At 48.0% G+C, this 18,022-nt stretch overlaps 1 protein-coding gene across 5 annotated transcripts in view; it reads left to right on the forward strand.

The window, feature by feature from the left end:
- ECT2 (epithelial cell transforming 2) overlaps positions 1-18,022 on the forward strand; it is a 719,104-nt gene that overhangs the window by 184,313 nt on the left and 516,769 nt on the right. For all 5 annotated transcript variants that reach the window (XM_063916272.1, XM_063916273.1, XM_063916269.1 and 2 more), the window contains one exon: positions 5,713-5,820. In XM_063916272.1, the coding sequence (XP_063772342.1) occupies positions 5,713-5,820 (108 nt within the window). The remainder of the gene's footprint in view (positions 1-5,712; positions 5,821-18,022) is intronic.

Consider the following 18,022-nt stretch of genomic DNA (forward strand, 5'->3'; position numbering starts at 1 on the left):
TGCATGCTAGGTGGCTCTCCTGAGCTGCTTAGAGTAAAAGTTTATTTTAGGTTTTTTATTTTCAGTGAGTCCTGCTGGCAACAGGCTCACTGCATCGTGGGACTAAGGGGAGAAGAAACGAACTCACCTGCGTGCAGAGTGGATTGGGTTTCTTAGGCTACTGGACATTAGCTCCAGAGGGACGATCACAGGTTCAGCCTGGATGGGTCCCGGAGCCGCGCCGCCGCCCCCCTTACAGAGCCAGAAGAACGAAGAGGTCCGGTGAAATCGGCGGCAGAAGACGTTCCTGTCTTCAACTAAGGTAGCGCACAGCACTGCAGCTGTGCGCCATTGCTCTCAGCACACTTCACACTCCGGTCACTGAGGGTGCAGGGCGCTGGGGGGTAGCGCCCTGAGACGCAATAAAAACAGAAATACCTTAGGATGGCAAAAGAAATACATCACATATAGCTCCTGGGCTATATGGATGTATTTAACCCCTGCCAGAAAAAAGCGAGAGATAAGGCCGTCGTGAAGGGGCGGAGCCTTCTCCTCAGCACACAAGCGCCATTTTCCCTCACAGTTCCGCTGGAAGGACGGCTCCCTGACTCTCCCCTGCAGTCCCTACAGAATCAGGGTAAAAACGAGAGAGGGGGGGCACTATTGGCAGCTAAATTATAAACAGCAGCTATAAAAGGGAGTAACACTTATATAAGGTTATCCCTATAGATATATATAGCGCTCTGGTGTGTGCTGGCAAACTCTCCCTCTGTCTCCCCAAAGGGCTAGTGGGGTCCTGTCCTCTATCAGAGCATTCCCTGTGTGTGTGCTGGGTGTCGGTACGATTGTGTCGACATGTATGAGGAGGAAAATGATGTGGAAGCAGAGCAATTGCCTGTATTAGTGATGTCACCCCCTAGGGAGTCGACACCTGACTGGATGGTTGTATTTAAAGAACTACGTGACAATGTCAGCACTTTACAAAAAACTGTTGACGACATGAGACAGCCGACAAATCAATTAGTGCCTGTCCAGGCGTCTCAGACACCGTCAGGGGCGATAAAACGCCCGTTACCTCAGTGGGTCGACACAGACCCAGACACGGATACTGAGTCCAGTGTCGACGGTGAGGAGACAAACGTAATGTCCAGTAGGGCCACACGTTACATGATCACGGCAATGAAGGAGGCATTGAACATTTCTGACACTACAAGTACCACAAAGAAGGGTATTATGTGGGGAGTGAAAAAACTACCAGTAGCTTTTCCTGAGTCAGATGAATTAAATGAGGTGTGTGATAAAGCGTGCGTTTCCCCCGATAAAAAAGTGCTAATTTCTAATAAATTATTGGCACTATACCCTTTCCCGCCAGAGGTTAGGGCGCGTTGGGAAACACCCCCTAGAGTAGATAAAGCGCTCACACGTTTATCTAAACAAGTAGTGTTACCGTCTCCTGATACGGCCGCCCTCAAAGAACCAGCGGATAGAAGGCTGGAAAATATCCTGAAGGGTATATACACACATACTGGTGTTATACTGCGACCAGCAATCGCATCAGCCTGGATGTGCAGTGCTGGAGTTGCGTGGTCGGATTCCCTGACTGAAAATATTGATACCCTGGATAGGGACAGTATATTACTAACTATAGAGCATTTGAAGGATGCATTACTATATATGCGTGATGCACAGAGGGATATTTGCACCCTGGCATCAAGAGTGAGTGCTATGTCCATTTCTGCCAGAAGAGCGTTATGGACGCGACTGGTCAGGGGATGCGGATTCCAAACGACATATGGAAGTATTGCCGTTTAAAGGGGAGGAGTTATTTGGGGCCGGTCTATCGGACCTGGTGGCCACGGCAACGGCCGGAAAGTCCACCTTTTTACCCCAGGTCACCTCTCAGCAGAAAAAGACACCGTCTTTTCAAACTCAGTCCTTTCGTTCCCATAAGTACAGGCGGGCAAAAGGCCACTCATTTCTGCCCCGGGGCAGAGGAAGAGGAAAAAGACTGCACCAGGCAGCCTCTTCCCAGGAGCAGAAGCCCTCCTCTGCTTCTGCCAAGTCTTCAGCATGACGCTGGGGCTTTACAAGCGGACTCGGACACGGTGGGGGCCCGTCTCAAAAATTTCAACGCGCAGTGGGCTCACTCGCAAGTGGACCCCTGGATTCTGCAGGTAGTATCACAGGGGTACAAACTGGAATTCGAGACGTCTCCCCCTCGCCGGTTCCTGAAGTCTGCTCTACCAAAGTCTCCCTCCGACAGGGAGGCAGTTTTGGAAGCCATTCACAAGCTGTATTCCCAGCAGGTGATAATCAAGGTACCTCTCCTACAACAGGGAAAGGGGTATTATTCCACGCTGTTTGTGGTACCGAAGCCGGACGGCTCGGTGAGACCAATTTTAAATCTAAAATCCTTGAACACTTACATAAAGAGGTTCAAATTCAAGATGGAGTCACTCAGAGCAGTGATAGCAAACCTGGAAGAAGGGGACTATATGGTGTCTCCGGACATCAAAGATGCTTATCTCCACGTCCCAATCTACCCTTCTCACCAAGGGTACCTCAGGTTTGTAGTACAAAACTGTCATTATCAGTTTCAGACGCTGCCGTTTGGATTGTCCACGGCACCTCGGGTCTTTACCAAGGTAATGGCCGAAATGATGATTCTTCTTCGAAGAAAAGGCGTTTTACTTATCCCTTACTTGGACGATCTCCTGATAAGGGCAAGGTCCAGGGAACAGTTAGATGTCGGAGTAGCACTATCTCAGTTAGTGTTACGTCAGCACGGGTGGATTCTAAATATTCCAAAATCGCAGCTGATTCCAACGACACGTCTCCTGTTCCTAGGAATGATTCTGGACACAGTCCTGAAAAAGGTGTTTCTCCCAGAGGAGAAGGCCAGGGAGTTATCCGAGCTAGTTAGGAATCTCCTAAAACCAGGCCAGGTGTCAGTGCATCAGTGCACGAGGGTCCTGGGAAAAATGGTGGCTTCTTACGAAGCGATTCCATTCGGAAGATTCCATGCAAGAACGTTTCAGTGGGATCTTCTGGACAAATGGTCCGGATCGCATCTTCAGATGCATCAGCGGATAACCCTGTCGCCAAGGACAAGGGTGTCTCTTCTGTGGTGGCTGCAGAGTGCTCATCTACTAGAGGGCCGCAGATTCGGCATTCAGGATTGGATCCTGGTGACCACAGATGCCAGCCTGAGAGGCTGGGGAGCAGTCACACAGGGACAAAATTTCCAGGGCTTGTGGTCAAGCATGGAAACATCTCTTCATATAAACATTCTGGAACTAAGGGCCATTTACAATGCCCTAAGTCAAGCAAAACCCCTGCTTCAGGGTCAGGCGGTATTGATCCAATCGGACAACATCACGTCAGTCGCCCACGTAAACAGACAGGGCGGCACGAGAAGCAGGAGGGCGATGGCAGAAGCTGCAAGGATTCTTCGCTGGGCGGAGAATCATGTGATAGCACTGTCAGCAGTGTTCATTCCGGGAGTGGACAACTGGGAAGCGGACTTCCTCAGCAGACACGACCTTCACCCGGGGGAGTGGGGACTTCATCCAGAAGTCTTCCAAGAGATGGTAAACCGTTGGGAAAAACCAAAGGTGGACATGATGGCGTCCCGTCTCAACAAAAAACTAGACAGATATTGCGCCAGGTCAAGGGACCCTCAGGCAATAGCGGTGGACGCTCTGGTAACGCCATGGGTGTACCAGTCAGTGTATGTGTTCCCTACTCTGCCTCTCATACCAAAAGTACTGAGACTCATAAAAAGGAGAGGAGTAAGAACTATACTCGTGGTTCCGGATTGGCCAAGAAGGACTTGGTACCCGGAACTTCAAGAGATGCTCACGGAGGACCCGTGGCCTCTACCTCTAAGAAAGGACCTGCTCCAGCAGGGACCTTGTCTGTTCCAAGACTTACCGCGGCTGCGTTTGACGGCATGGCGGTTGAACGCCGGATCCTGAAGGAAAAAGGCATTCCAGAAGAAGTCATCCCTACCCTGATAAAGGCCAGGAAGGATGTAACCGCGAAACATTATCACCGCATTTGGCGAAAATATGTTGCGTGGTGTGAGGCCAAAGAGGCCCCTACAGAGGAATTTCAACTGGGTCGCTTCCTACATTTCCTGCAAACAGGACTGTCTATGGGCCTAAAATTAGGGTCCAAATTTCGGCCCTGTCGATTTTCTTCCAAAAAGAACTGGCTTCAGTGCCTGAAGTCCAGACGTTTGTCAAAGGGGTACTGCATATACAGCCTCCTTTTGTGCCCCCGGTGGCACCTTGGGATCTCAATGTGGTTTTGGGGTTCCTAAAATCACATTGGTTTGAACCACTCACCACTGTGGAATTAAAATATCTCACATACAAGGTGGTAATGCTGTTAGCCCTGGCTTCAGCCAGGCGTGTCTCAGAATTGGCGGCTTTATCTTATAAAAGCCCTTACCTGATTTTTCACACGGATAGGGCAGAATTGAGGACTCGTCCTCAATTTCTCCCAAAGGTGGTTTCAGCGTTTCACGTGAACCAGCCTATTGTGGTGCCTGCGGCTACTAGGGACTTGGAGGACTCCAAGTTACTGGACGTAGTCAGGGCCCTGAAAATATATATTTCCAGGACGGCTGGAGTCAGGAAATCTGACTCGCTGTTTATCCTGTATGCATGGGTGCTCCTGCTTCTAAGCAGACGATTGCTCGTTGGATTTGTAGTACAATTCAGCTTGCACATTCTGTGGCAGGACTGCCACAGCCAAAATCTGTAAAAGCCCATTCCACAAGGAAGGTGGGCTCATCTTGGGCGGCTGCCCGAGGGGTCTCAGCTTTACAACTTTGCCGAGCAGCTACTTGGTCAGGGGCAAACACGTTTGCTAAATTCTACAAATTTGATACCCTGGCTGAGGAGGACATGGAGTTCTCTCATTCGGTGCTGCAGAGTCATCCGCACTCTCCCGCCCGTTTGGGAGCTTTGGTATAATCCCCATGGTCCTTACGGAGTCCCAGCATCCACTTAGGACGTTAGAGAAAATAAGAATTTACTTACCGATAATTCTATTTCTCATAGTCCGTAGTGGATGCTGGGCGCCCATCCCAAGTGCGGATTGTCTGCAATACTTGTATATAGTTATTGTTACAAAATTCGGGTTATTATTGTTGTGAGCCATCTTTTCAGAGGCTCCTTCGTTTGTCATGCTGTTAACTGGGTTCAGATCACAGGTTGTACGGTGTGGCTGGTATGAGTCTTACCCGGGATTCAATATCCTTCCTTATGTACGCTCGTCCGGGCACAGTATCCTAACTGAGGCTTGGAGGAGGATCATAGGGGGAGCAGCCAGTGCACACCAGCTAGTTCAAGCTTTTACTTTTGTGCCCAGTCTCCTGCGGAGCCGCTATTCCCCATGGTCCTTACGGAGTCCCAGCATCCATTACGGACTATGAGAAATAGAATTATCTGTAAGTAAATTCTTATTTTCTCCTATCCTGGCTCTGCATCCGTTGACATATACTTCCTTGCTCTACTCCCAGTGACGACATATCTATCTATCTAATGTCCAGTGGCCTGTACTACTCACACTGACATTACACACACTGCCCCTGCCAACTCCGCAAGTTCTACTCTTCGACTACTTTCCAATGACCTGTATGTCACCTGTATGGTTTTACAGTGCCTTAACAACATAGTTTTATATACGGCTGTTTCTGTAATGATTGTGAACTTTTTGTTTTAGGTAAGACTTGTGACTTTAGTTCATCATATGGGAGGAACAATACGTAAAGATTTCAGCTCTAAAGTGACACACCTTATTGCCAACTCCACTCATGGGGATAAATTTAGGGTACGTATCACTTATATTTAGCATTTTACTTTCAAATTATAAAGAGGACACATTGCATAGGGGAAAATCCTTTTCTCTTTCAGGGAAATGTCCATTTGTCTCTGCAGTTTAGTGCAAGGGGGTACCCCGTCAGTGCATCAGCTCTTCACATTCTGACCTCATTTCATGAAATGTGTACAGAAGCTTAGCATGCACATAATCAACTTGAATTTACTTGTTTTGCAGGGGCAGTAATGTAATTATAGGGCTTTTGTGCACAATACTGGAGCACATAAGAATTCTATCCAATACAATGAAATAGTAACAAGAGGAATGGAGGGAATCAAAATACAAGGCTGAGTGGTGTCAAGTTTATTTGGAATTGTAATAAGCATCTAGATAGTTAAAGTGGCATAAATTCACTATGCACGTTTTCCAGGGAAGGTATACACTAGTTTTCATATCAAAAAAGGAGAAACTTTAATATCTGATTTTTTCAGTTCTCAAGAAGATTTTGATGAGAACACTGTTATTCTTATTGGTGCACATTAATTTCTTCTTTTCTTAAACAACATTGCAGGACTGAAACGATAAAAATCACTCTTAAATATTCAAGCAAGCCTCTACACCAGTGGTTCCCAAACTTTTTTGAATCACGGCACCCTAGAGTATCAGAATTTTTTTCACGGCACCCCTAAGCCAATAGTTTCTTATTGAAAAATTTAGAAAGAAATATTACATTAAGTAAATTGTCTTTATATGTCATCCTTAGGGTAACTTATGTGGTGAGGGACCAGATTTGCTTCTGATTGTCAATATATTTTATAATTGGCAGCCATTAACACTGGCTTTGCTTTTTACATTGGCCATGCAGAATTTGAATTGGTTCTGGACCACCAACCCGAGGCACCCCTGCAAGTGTCCCGAGGCACCCCAGGGAGCCACGGCACACAGTTTGGGAACCACTGCTCTACACAAACAATTTTCTCCCCGGGGCCTATTTATGGTGCTCTACCTGACCCTTTTTCTTACACCGACAGGAGCCGGCCCAGCTTGTAGAGTGCACTGGCCAGCTATGCCACCATGAGTAGCGGGCTACATGCATTGCAGGCTCACAGCCTCAACTACTCCTGTGGGTGTGATGGAGTGGGGGGATGGTGCATGTTGGACGACTGCGTGCCTCCCTTAATGGGGTTTGGGCTGTGCTCTGTGCCCTCTGCCTCATGGTGCTGCCTGGCTTTTGGGGATTTTTGGGGTGAACCCTGATAACTACTATTAGTGTTCTCATTTAATACATTCTTTTCTCGAACGTCCTAGTGGATACTGGGATGTCATTAGTAACATGGGGTATAGAACGGGTCCATTGGAACCTGGCACTTTAAAAAATCATTAGTGTGTGCTGGCTCCTCCTCTCTATGCCCCTCCACCAGACTCAGTTTAGAAAAAATTGCCCAAGGAGCTGGGTGTGTTCCTCTGGAGCTCCAGAGAGTTTTCTTCAAATTTTATTTAGTTTGTTTTTTTCAGGCAGCACTGGTTGGCAACCAGTCTGCCTGCATCGTGGGACTTAGGGGAGGGACCGAACCAACTTTCTATAGCGTTAATGGTTCGTATCCCCGCTGACATGACTCAAAGAGCCTTCCTGGCTAGGTGCCATAAAAACCATGTCAGATATGTCATCTCGGCACACTGCTAATGCTTAAAAAACTCAACAATTTTAGCAGGCTGTTGCAGACCTAGCTGCAAGGGCAGATGTTCCACAGACCCACTCTCTAACTCAGGACCACAAAAACGTGGGTTGCCTGCTTTGTTCTCAGATTCAGATGAGGGAATACTGGGGGGAGAAATTGGAACCTATTACTAGGGATTCACCTTTTGCACAGGATATTGAACTCCTCATTTTACCTATACGGGACGTGTTAAAACTCCCTCTAGAGGACGCTGTGACATAGCACAAAACAAAATTTAAGATATATCCCTGCGCACAAATGCAGCCAACCCAAGGTCCTACCCAAGTGTGTCACCTTACACACTAGGAAGTGAATGAGAGAGAGAAATTAGGATAGGGCTTCAGATGGCGCAAAATAATCAATAGTATTACAATGATTTACCCGTGTGGGTTAGAGTCCGTTCCTTTTTCCATACAGGAAAGTTCACGTGTAAGTCCGTTATCCAGGAGGTAGTGTATGAAAAAGAAACACAATACAAACACAAATGTTCAGTAACACTCCTTGCAGAGGCTCAAAGGGTAAATATCAACCCAGGCTTCCTTCGACTATCCAATTTTGGGGATGTGCAGTTCTATTCGTAAGGTTCACCTCAGTGGTTCACATGAAGTGCTGCTCACATGTATGCTTACTTCTAAAAAAAACTGGAATAACTCCTATCAAGGTTTCTTTCGCCCTTCTAAAAGTGGTATTTAAGAACCGTATGCAGTCATACACCCATATTTATATCCCTGGATGTGGAGGATGCTCACATATTTGCTTACTTCAGGATACTGTGTACTTTCATATAAATGTTTCTTTCAATATGTCCAGATGTCGTCCTCTTTCATTCCTTCAGTTTACGTCATGCTCGATATAAGCACAAAAAAACGAGGAAATGTGTGAGGGTACAAACAATTTTTAATAAAAGTAAAAATAAAAAATACAAAGTTGTTTTCTCTGACGTCCTAGTGGATGCTGGGAACTCCGTAAGGACCATGGGGAATAGTCGGGCTCCGCAGGAGACTGGGCACTCTAAAAGAAAGATTAGGTACTATCTGGTGTGCACTGGCTCCTCCCTCTATGCCCCTCCTCCAGACCTCAGATAGATTTCTGTGCCCGGCCGAGCTGGATGCACACTAGGGGCTCTCCTGAGCTCCTAGAAAGAAAGTATATGTTAGGTTTTTTATTTTACAGTGAGACCTGCTGGCAACAGGCTCACTGCAACGAGGGACTAAGGGGAGAAGAAGCGAACCTACCTGCTTGCAGCTAGCTTGGGCTTCTTAGGCTACTGGACACCATTAGCTCCAGAGGGCTCGACCGCAGGACCCATCCTTGGTGTTCGTTCCCGGAGCCGCGCCGACGTCCCCCTTACAGAGCCAGAAGCATGAAGATGGTCCGGAAAATCGGCGGCAGAAGACTTCAGTCTTCACCAAGGTAGCGCACAGCACTGCAGCTGTGCGCCATTGCTCCTCAGACACACTTCACACTCCGGTCACTGAGGGTGCAGGGCGCTGGGGGGGGGCGCCCTGAGCAGCAATAAAAACACCTTGGCTGGCAAAATAATCACAATATATAGCCCCAGAGGCTATATATGTGATAATTACCCCTGCCAGAATCCATAAAAAAGCGGGAGAAAAGTCCGCGAAAAAGGGGCGGAGCTATCTCCCTCGGCACACTGGCGCCATTTTCTCTTCACAGTGTAGCTGGAAGACAGCTCCCCAGGCTCTCCCCTGTAGTTTTCAGGCTCAACGGGTTAAAAAGAGAGGGGGGGCACTAAATTTAGGCGCAATATTGTTTTATACAAGCAGCTATTGGGAAAAATTCACTCAGTGATAGTGTTTATCCCTACATTATATAGCGCTCTGGTGTGTGCTGGCATACTCTCTCTCTCTGTCTCCCCAAAGGGCTGTGTGGGGTCCTGTCCTCAGTCAGAGCATTCCCTGTGTGTGTGCGGTGTGTCGGTACGGCTGTGTCGACATGTTGGATGAGGAGGCTTATGTGGAGGCGGAGCAGATGCCGATAAATGGGATGTCGCCCCCTGTGGGGCAGACACCAGAGTGGATGGATAGGTGGAAGGTATTAACCGACAGTGTCAACTCCTTACATAAAAGGCTGGATGACGTAACAGCTGTGGGACAGCCGGCTTCTCAGCCCGCGCCTGCCCAGGCGTCTCAAAGGCCATCAGGGGCTCAAAAAAAAAAAAAAAAAAAACGCCCGTTACCTCAGATGGCAGACACAGATGTCGACACGGAGTCTGACTCCAGTGTCGACTAGGTTGAGACATATACACAATCCACTAGGAACATCCGTTGCATGATCTCGGCAATAAAAATTGTGTTACACATTTCTGACATTAACCCAAGTACCACATAAAAGGGGTTTTATGTTTGGGGAGAAAAAGCAGCCGGTGTTTTGTTCCCCCATCAGATGAGTGAATGAAGTGTGTGAAGAAGCGTGGGTTCCCCCGATAAGAAACTGGTAATTTCAAAAAAATTGCTGCTGGCGTACCCTTTCCCGCCAGAGGATAGGTCACGTTGGGAGATATCCCCTAGGGTGGATAAGGCGCTCACACGTTTGTCATAAAAGGTGGCACTGCCGTCTTAGGATACGGCCACTTTGAAGGAGCCTGCTGATAAAAAGCAGGAGGCTATCCTGAAGTCTGTATATACACACTCGGGTATTATACTGAGACCTGCAATTGCCTCAGCATGAATAGTGCTGCTGCAGCAGGGTCTGATACCCTGTCAGATAATATTAATACCCTAGACAGGGAGAATATGGTGCTAACATAGAGCATATTAAAGACGTAGTCTTATATATGAGGGATGCACAGAGGGATATTTGCCGGCTGGCGTCCAGAATTAATGCAAGGTCCATTCTGCCAGGAGGGTATTAGAGACCCGGCAGTGGACAGGTGATGTTGACTTTAAAAGGCACATGGAGATCATGCCTTATAAGGGTGAGGAATTGTTTGGGGATGGTCTCTGGGACCTTGTATCCACAGCAACAGCTGGGAAGAAAAATTTCTACCTCAGGTTTCCTCACACCCTAAGAAAGCACTGTATTATCGGGTACAGTCCTTTCGGCTTCAGAAAAGCAATGGGGCCAAAGGCGCTTCCTTTCTGCACAAGGGAAGAAGGAAAAAGCTGCACAGACAGCCAGTTCCCAGGATCAAAAATTCTCCCCCGCTTCCTCTGAGTCCACAACATGACGCTGGGGCTCCACAGACAGGTGCGGTGGGGGCGCGTCTCGGGAACTTCAGGGACTAGTGGGCTTGCCCACCGGTGAATCACTGGGTTATGCAAGTAGTATCACAGGGATACAAGCTGGAGTTCGAGGCGACTCCCCCTCGCCGTTACCTCACATCAGCTTTGCCTGCTGCCCTCGGATATAGGGAGTTAGTACTGGCGGTAATTCACAAGCTGTACTTCCAGCAGGTGAAATAAAGGTACCCCTCCTTCAACAAGGCCGGGGTTACTATTCCAAAATGTGTTTGGTACCGAAACCAGACGGTTCGGTGAGACCCATTCTAAAATTGAAATCCTTGAACACTTGTATACGAAGGTTCAAGTTCAAAATGGAATCGCTCCGGGCGATTTATTGCAAGCCTGGAGAATTTCAGGGTATCAAGGATGCTTACCTGTATGTCCCTATTTACCCTCCTCACCAGGAGTACCTCAAAATTGTGGTACAGAATTGTCATTACCAATTCCAGACGTTGCCGTTGGTCTGTCCCCGGCACTGAGGGTATTTACCAAGGTAATGGCCGAAAGAATTATCCAGTACTTGGACAATCTCCTTTATAAAGGCGAGGTGCAGGGAGCAGTTGTTTGTCAGAGTAGCACTATCTCGGGAAGTGCTACAACAGCACGGCTGGATTCTGAATATTCCAAAGTCGCAGCTGGTTCCTACGACGCATCTACTGTTCCTGGGGATGGTTCTGGACACAGAACAGAAAAAAGTGTTTCTCCCGCAGGAGAAAGCCAAGGAGCTGTCATCTCTAGTCAGAGACCTCCTGAAACCAAAACAGGTGTCGGTGCATCACTGCACGCGAGTCCTGGAAAAAATGGTAGCTTCCTACGAAGCAGTTCCATTCGGCAGGTTCCATGCAAGAACTTTTCAGTGGGACCTCTTGGACGGGATCGCATCTTCAGATGCATCGGCTGATAACCCTGTCTCCAAGGACCAGGGTGTCTCTGCTGTGGTGGCTGCAGAGTGCTCATCTTCTAGAGGGCCGCAGATTTGGCATACAGGACTGGGTCCTGGTGATCACGGATGCCAGCTTTCGAGGCTGTTGGGCAGTCACACAGGGAAAAAATTTCCAAGGACTTTGGTCAAGTCAGGAGTCGTCCCTACACATAAATATTCTGGAACGGAGGGCCATTTACAATGCCCTAAGTCAGGCAAGACCTCTGCTTCAAAACCAGCCGGTACTGATCCAATCAGACAACATCACGGCAGTCGCCCATGTAAACCGACAGGGCGGCACAAGAAGCAGGATGGCGTGGCAGAAGCCACAAGGATTCTCCGATGGGCGGAAAATCACGTCTTAGCACTGTCAGCAGTGTTCATTCCGGGAGTGGACAACTGGGAAGCAGACTTCCTCAGCAGACACGACCTACACCCGGGAGAGTGGGGACTTCATCCAGAAGTCTTCAAACTGTTGGTAAACCGTTGGGAAAGGCCACAGGTGGACATGATGGCGTCCCGCCTCAACAAAAAGTTAGAGATATTGCGCCAGGTCAAGGGACCCTCAGGCGATAGCTGTGGACGCTCTAGTGACACCGTGGGTGTACCAGTCGGTTTGTGTTCCCTCCTCTGCCTCTCATACCAAAGGTACTGAGAATAATAAGAAGGCGAGGAGTAAGAACGATACTCGTGGTTTCGGATTGGCCAAGAAGAGCTTGGTACCCAGAACTTCAAGAAATGATATCAGAGGACCCATGGCCTCTACCGCTCAGACAGGATCTGTTACAGCAGGGGCCCTGTCTGTTCCAAGACTTCCCGCGGCTGCGTTTGACGGCATGGCGGTTGAATTCCGGATCCTAAAGGAAAAGGGCATTCCGGAGGAAGTCATTCCTACGCTGATAAAAGCCAGGAAAGAAGTAACCGCAAACCATTATCACCGTATTTGGCGAAAATATGTTGCGTGGTGTGAGGCCAGGAAGGCCCCTACAGAGGAATTTCAGCTGGGTCGTTTTCTGCACTTCCTACAGTCGGGAGTGACTATGGGCCTAAAAATTGGGTTCCATTAAGGTCCAGATTTCGGCTCTGTCGATTTTCGTCCAGAAAGAACTGGCTTCACTGCCTGAAGTTCAGACATTTGTAAAGGGAGTGCTACATATTCAGCCCCTTTTGTGCCTCCTTTGGCACCTTGGGATCTCAACGTGGTGTTGAGTTTTCTGAAATCACATTGGTTTGAGCCACTTAAAACTGTGGATCTGAAATATCTCACGTGGAAAAAAGTGGTCATGTTATTGGCCTTGGCTTCGGCCAGGCGTGTGTCAGAATTGGCGGCTTTGTCATGTAAAAGCCCTTATCTGATTTTCCATATGGATAGGGCAGAATTGAGGACTCGTCCCCAGTTTCTCCCTAAGGTGGTATCAGCTTTTCACTTGAACCAACCTATTGTAGTGCCTGCGGCTACTAGGGGCTTGGAAGATTCCAAGTTACTGGACGTAGTCAGGGCCTTGAAAATTTATGTTTCCAGGACGGCTGGAGTCAGGAAAACTGACTCGCTTTTTATCCTGTAGGCACCCAACAAACTAGGTGCTCCTGCTTCTGAGCAGACTATTGCTCGCTGGATTTGTAGCACAATTCAGCTGGCGCATTCTGCGGCTGGATTGCCGCATCCTAAATCGGTAAAAGCCCATTCCGCAAGGAAAGTGGGCTCATCTTGGGCGGCTGCCCGAGGGGTCTCGGCTTTACAACTTTGCCGAGCTGCAACTTGGTCAGGGGCAAACACGTTTGCTAAATTCTACAAATTTGATACCCTGGCTGAGGAGGACCTTGAGTTCTCTCATTCGGTGCTGCAGAGTCATCCGCACTCTCCCGCCCGTTTGGGAGCTTTGGTATAATCCCCATGGTCCTTACGGAGTTCCCAGCATCCACTAGGACGTCAGAGAAAATAAGATTTTACTCACCGGTAAATCTATTTCTCGTAGTCCGTAGTGGATGCTGGGCGCCCATCCCAAGTGCGGATTGTCTGCAATACTTGTATATAGTTATTGCTTAACTAAAGGGTTATTGTTGAGCCATCTGTTGAGAGGCTCAGTTATATTTCATACTGTTAACTGGGTATAGTATCACGAGTTATACGGTGTGATTGGTGTGGCTGGTATGAGTCTTACCCGGGATTCAAAATCCTTCCTTATTGTGTCGGCTCTTCCGGGCACAGTATCCTAACTGAGGTCTGGAGGAGGGGCATAGAGGGAGGAGCCAGTGCACACCAGATAGTACCTAATCTTTCTTTTAGAGTGCCCAGTCTCCTGCGGAGCCCGTCTATTCCCCATGGTCCTTACGGAGTTCCCAGCATCCACTACGGACTACGAGAAATAGATTTACCGGTGAGTAAAATCTTATTTAAAAGATCATCACAAATGGTTTTATATCACAAAAAAAATGCTAAAGATTATAAGAAGAACAAAGGTTCAGGTGATCCTCATTGTTCCAGACTGGCCTAAGAGGACCTGGTATCCGGATCTTCAGGTGAACGCCGGATCCTAGCTGAAAGGATATTTCCAGTGAAGTCATCCATACTCTTCTTCAGGCCAGAAAAGGAGTAACGTAAAAACATTACCACCGTATTTGGAGAAAGTATGTGTCTTGGTGCAAATCCAAGAAGGCTTCTACGGAAGATTTCCAGTGGGGTTGTTTTCTCCATTTTTTTCACAAGATGGTGTGGATGTGAGTATTAAGTTGGGCTCGATTAAGGTTCAGATTTCAGCCTTATCGGTTTTATTCCAAAAACAATTGTCCTCCTTTACAGAAGTTTGAACTTTCGTAAAAAGTTTGTTACACATCCAACCTCCCGTTGTGCCCCCCTGGAGCTCCGTGTGGTCTTAATGTGGTGTTGCAGTTCCGACAATCTCATTGGTTTGAACCTTTACGTAAGGTAGAGTTGTAATTCGTCACTTGGAAAGTGGTCAGGCTGTTGGCCTTGGCATCCGCAAGGCGGGTGTCTGAATCGGCGGCTTTCTCCCACAAGTGCCCCTATTTAATCTTCCATGCAGATAGAGCGGAGTTGAGAACTCGTCAGCAATTTTCTGCCAAAAGTGGTTTCATCGTTTCACATGAACCCACCTATTGTGGTGCCAGTGGGTATTGAAGCCTTAACGGAATAGAAGTCTCTCGATATGGTCAGAGCTTTGGAAAATTATGTCGCCAGAACGGCTCAGATTAGGACAACGGGGGCTCTGTTTGTCCTGTGGGCTCCCAACAAGATTGGGGCTCCTGCTTCCAAGCATCTATTGCGCGCTTGATCTGTAAATACGTTTCAGCAGGCTCATTCTACGGCTGGATTGCCGTTACCGAAATCGGTGAAGACCCATTCTACCAGAAGGGTGGGCGCATCCTGGGCGGCTGCCCGAGGGGTCTCGGCATTACGGCTTTGCCGAGCAGCTACTTGGTCGGGTTCAAAAACCTTTGCAAAGTTTTACAAGTTTCATACAAAGGCTGATTAGGACCTCTTGTTGAGTCAATCGGTGCTGCAGAGTCATCCGCACTCTCCCGCCCGTTCTAGAGCTTTGGTATAAACCCCATGGTTCTTGAAGCGTCCCCAGCATCTTCTAGGACGTATGAGAAAATAGGATTTTAATACCTACCGGTAAATCCTTTTCTCTTAGTCGGTAGAGGATGCTGGGCGCCCGTCCCAGTGCGTACTGTGTCTGCAGTTATTGGGTATGCGTTATTCATGCCGTTGCATGCGTTATGCTGTTATTGGTTGTGTTTACACACAGGTTGTGTTACGCTTTCTGTCAGCGTATTGCTGTATATTCTTCATGCTGTCGGCTGGTGTTCTATTGAATGCCACGTTCTGCAGCATACTAGAGGTGTGAGCTGGTGAGATGCTCACCGTGGTATAACAATAAATTCTTTCCTCGACATGTCAGTCTCCCTGGTCACAGTTACTTAAACTGGAGTCTGGAGGAGGGGCATAGAAGGAGGAGCCAGTTCACACCCATTCAAAGTCTTAAAGTGCCCATGTCTCCTGCGGATCCCATCTATACCCCATAGTTCTTGAAGCGTCCCCAGCATCCTCTACGGACAAAGAGAAAAGGATTTACCGGTAGGTATTCAAATCCTACTATATCACATTATGACCTGTCTAATGGAAATTAGGATATTGGGTCAATCACTAAAATATTCCCTCCCAAAAAGAAACTATCCACCCTTTGTGTTGTCACTGAAAAAAAAATATTTCCCGTTCAATCTCCCTATTTTTTTCCTACAGGCTATTGCTTCAGTAAGAAGAGTTTCAGATTTAGGGGCATTGTTATGTCACCCTCCGTTTCTGATTTTTTTTTTTTTTGTTTTTTTTTATCCAGATAGAGCGTTTCTTAAAACCAAATCTGGGTTCTTCCTAAGGTGGTGTCTAAATTTCACCTTAACGAAGAAGTTGTATTCCCGGTCTTCCAGGGGCAGGATATTTCTGCGGGAGATGTGTCGTTGGACGTAGTCATCAGTGCCATCAGAAAGACAGACACTCTCTTCGTTCTCTACGGATTTCACAAGAGAGGATGGCCTGCTGATAAGCAGCCACTGGCGAAGTGGCTTCGGATGAAAATTTCAGAAGCGTGCTCTAAAGCTGATCTGCATGTTCCGGCTAATGTCTCTACTCATTCTACTCGTAACGTAGGTCCATTATGGGCAGCACAATGTGGTGCTTCAGCAGAATAGATATGTTAGGTAGCCACATAGTCTCCATTAACACATTCATTAGACATTATGCCTTTAATACCTTTGCCTCTCAGGATGCTGAATTCGGGCGAAGGATTCTCCTGTCCAATCAGGAGCGTCCCCACCACTAAATTGCTTTGAGACATCACAATGTTATCCTGTGGATAACCTGTGGACCCTGCCGGAAAAATATTCGTTATGGTAAGAACTTACCGTTATCAACCGTATTTGTCCTAAGCCCACAGGGATCCCATCCTGACGCACCTGATTTGAGTGTCCTTTTCACTCCCTAACCCCTTACTACTTGTACGGAAGCTTGTGCATGTGTGTTCTTCTCGCCTGATTAGGGCGCTCTATGATGCTCCTTCCTTGAGCTTTGGAAAAACAAGTGATTTTCCTGAGCCATGAGGCAGGGATATATGGACGGGCCCGTGATTTCTTAAAATGCCAGGCTCTAATGAACCTGATCTATACCCCATGGTACTAATGTCATCCCATTATCCACTACGTACTATGAGAAAAGGAATTATCAGTAGGTATTAAATTCCTATTTCTCCTTCGTCCTAGAGGATGCTGGGGACTCCAAAAGGACCATGGGGTATATACTGGATCCGCAGGAGACATGGGCACTTTAAGACTTTAATGGGCTTGAACTGGCTCCTCCCTCTATGCCCCTCCTCCAGACCTCAGTTAGATTCTGTGCCCAGAGGAGACTGGGTGCACTCTAGGGGATCTCTACTGAGTTTCTCTAAAGACTTTTGTTAGGTTTATTATTTTCAGGGAGCACTGTTGGCAACAGGCTCCCTGCTTCGTGGGACTGAGGGGAGAGAAGCAGACCTACTTCTGTGAGTTCCAAAGGCTCTGCTTCTTAGGCTACTGGACACCATCAGCTCCAGAGGGTTTGATCACTTGGTGCGCCTAGCTGCTCGTTCCCGGAGCCGTGCCGCCGTCCCCCTCACAGAGCCTGAAGAGTGAAGCCGGGTGAGTAGTAGAAGCAAGAATACTTCAAAGGCGGCAGAAGACTTCAGATCTTCCTGAGGCCATTGCTCCCACACACAAGCGGCTCTATATGGGTGCAGGCCGCAGGGGGGGGCGCCCTGGGCAGCAATAAATCCTCTTTTTGGGACTGGCATGAAGGTATACATTGCATAGGCAATGTATACAGAGCCCCGCCAGTATAAATAAAAGCGGGAAGCGAGCGGGGCTTCCTCCCTCAGCTCTAACCAGCGCCATTTTCTCCACAGCTTGCTGCAGAGACGCTGCTCCTGGCCCTTCACTGCTGTACACAAGTAACAGGGTGCACAAAAAGGGGGGGCACAAAATTTTGGGGTTTGATTATTGATATAAGAGTTTACAGGTCTGGGGCATTGTTTAATTCCTTCAGACCGGTGAGGCGCTGAGTGTGAGCTGGCAAACTCCCTTTCGGTCTCTCTGAAGGACCTTACTGTGGGTCTGTCCCCTATAGCCCAGTGTGTTTGGGGGTGTCGGTAAGCGTGTGTCTGCATGTCTAAGGTTGAAGGCTTTTCCCAGGAGGAGGCTGGTGTGGAGGCTCAATAGAGTGTGGGAGTGACTCCGTCGGTACCGCCGACTGCTGATTTGGGTAGATATGTGGAGTGTTT

This window comes from Pseudophryne corroboree, chromosome 4, assembly GCF_028390025.1.
Source record: "Pseudophryne corroboree isolate aPseCor3 chromosome 4, aPseCor3.hap2, whole genome shotgun sequence".
In the NCBI taxonomy this organism is placed as follows: domain Eukaryota; kingdom Metazoa; phylum Chordata; class Amphibia; order Anura; family Myobatrachidae; genus Pseudophryne; species Pseudophryne corroboree.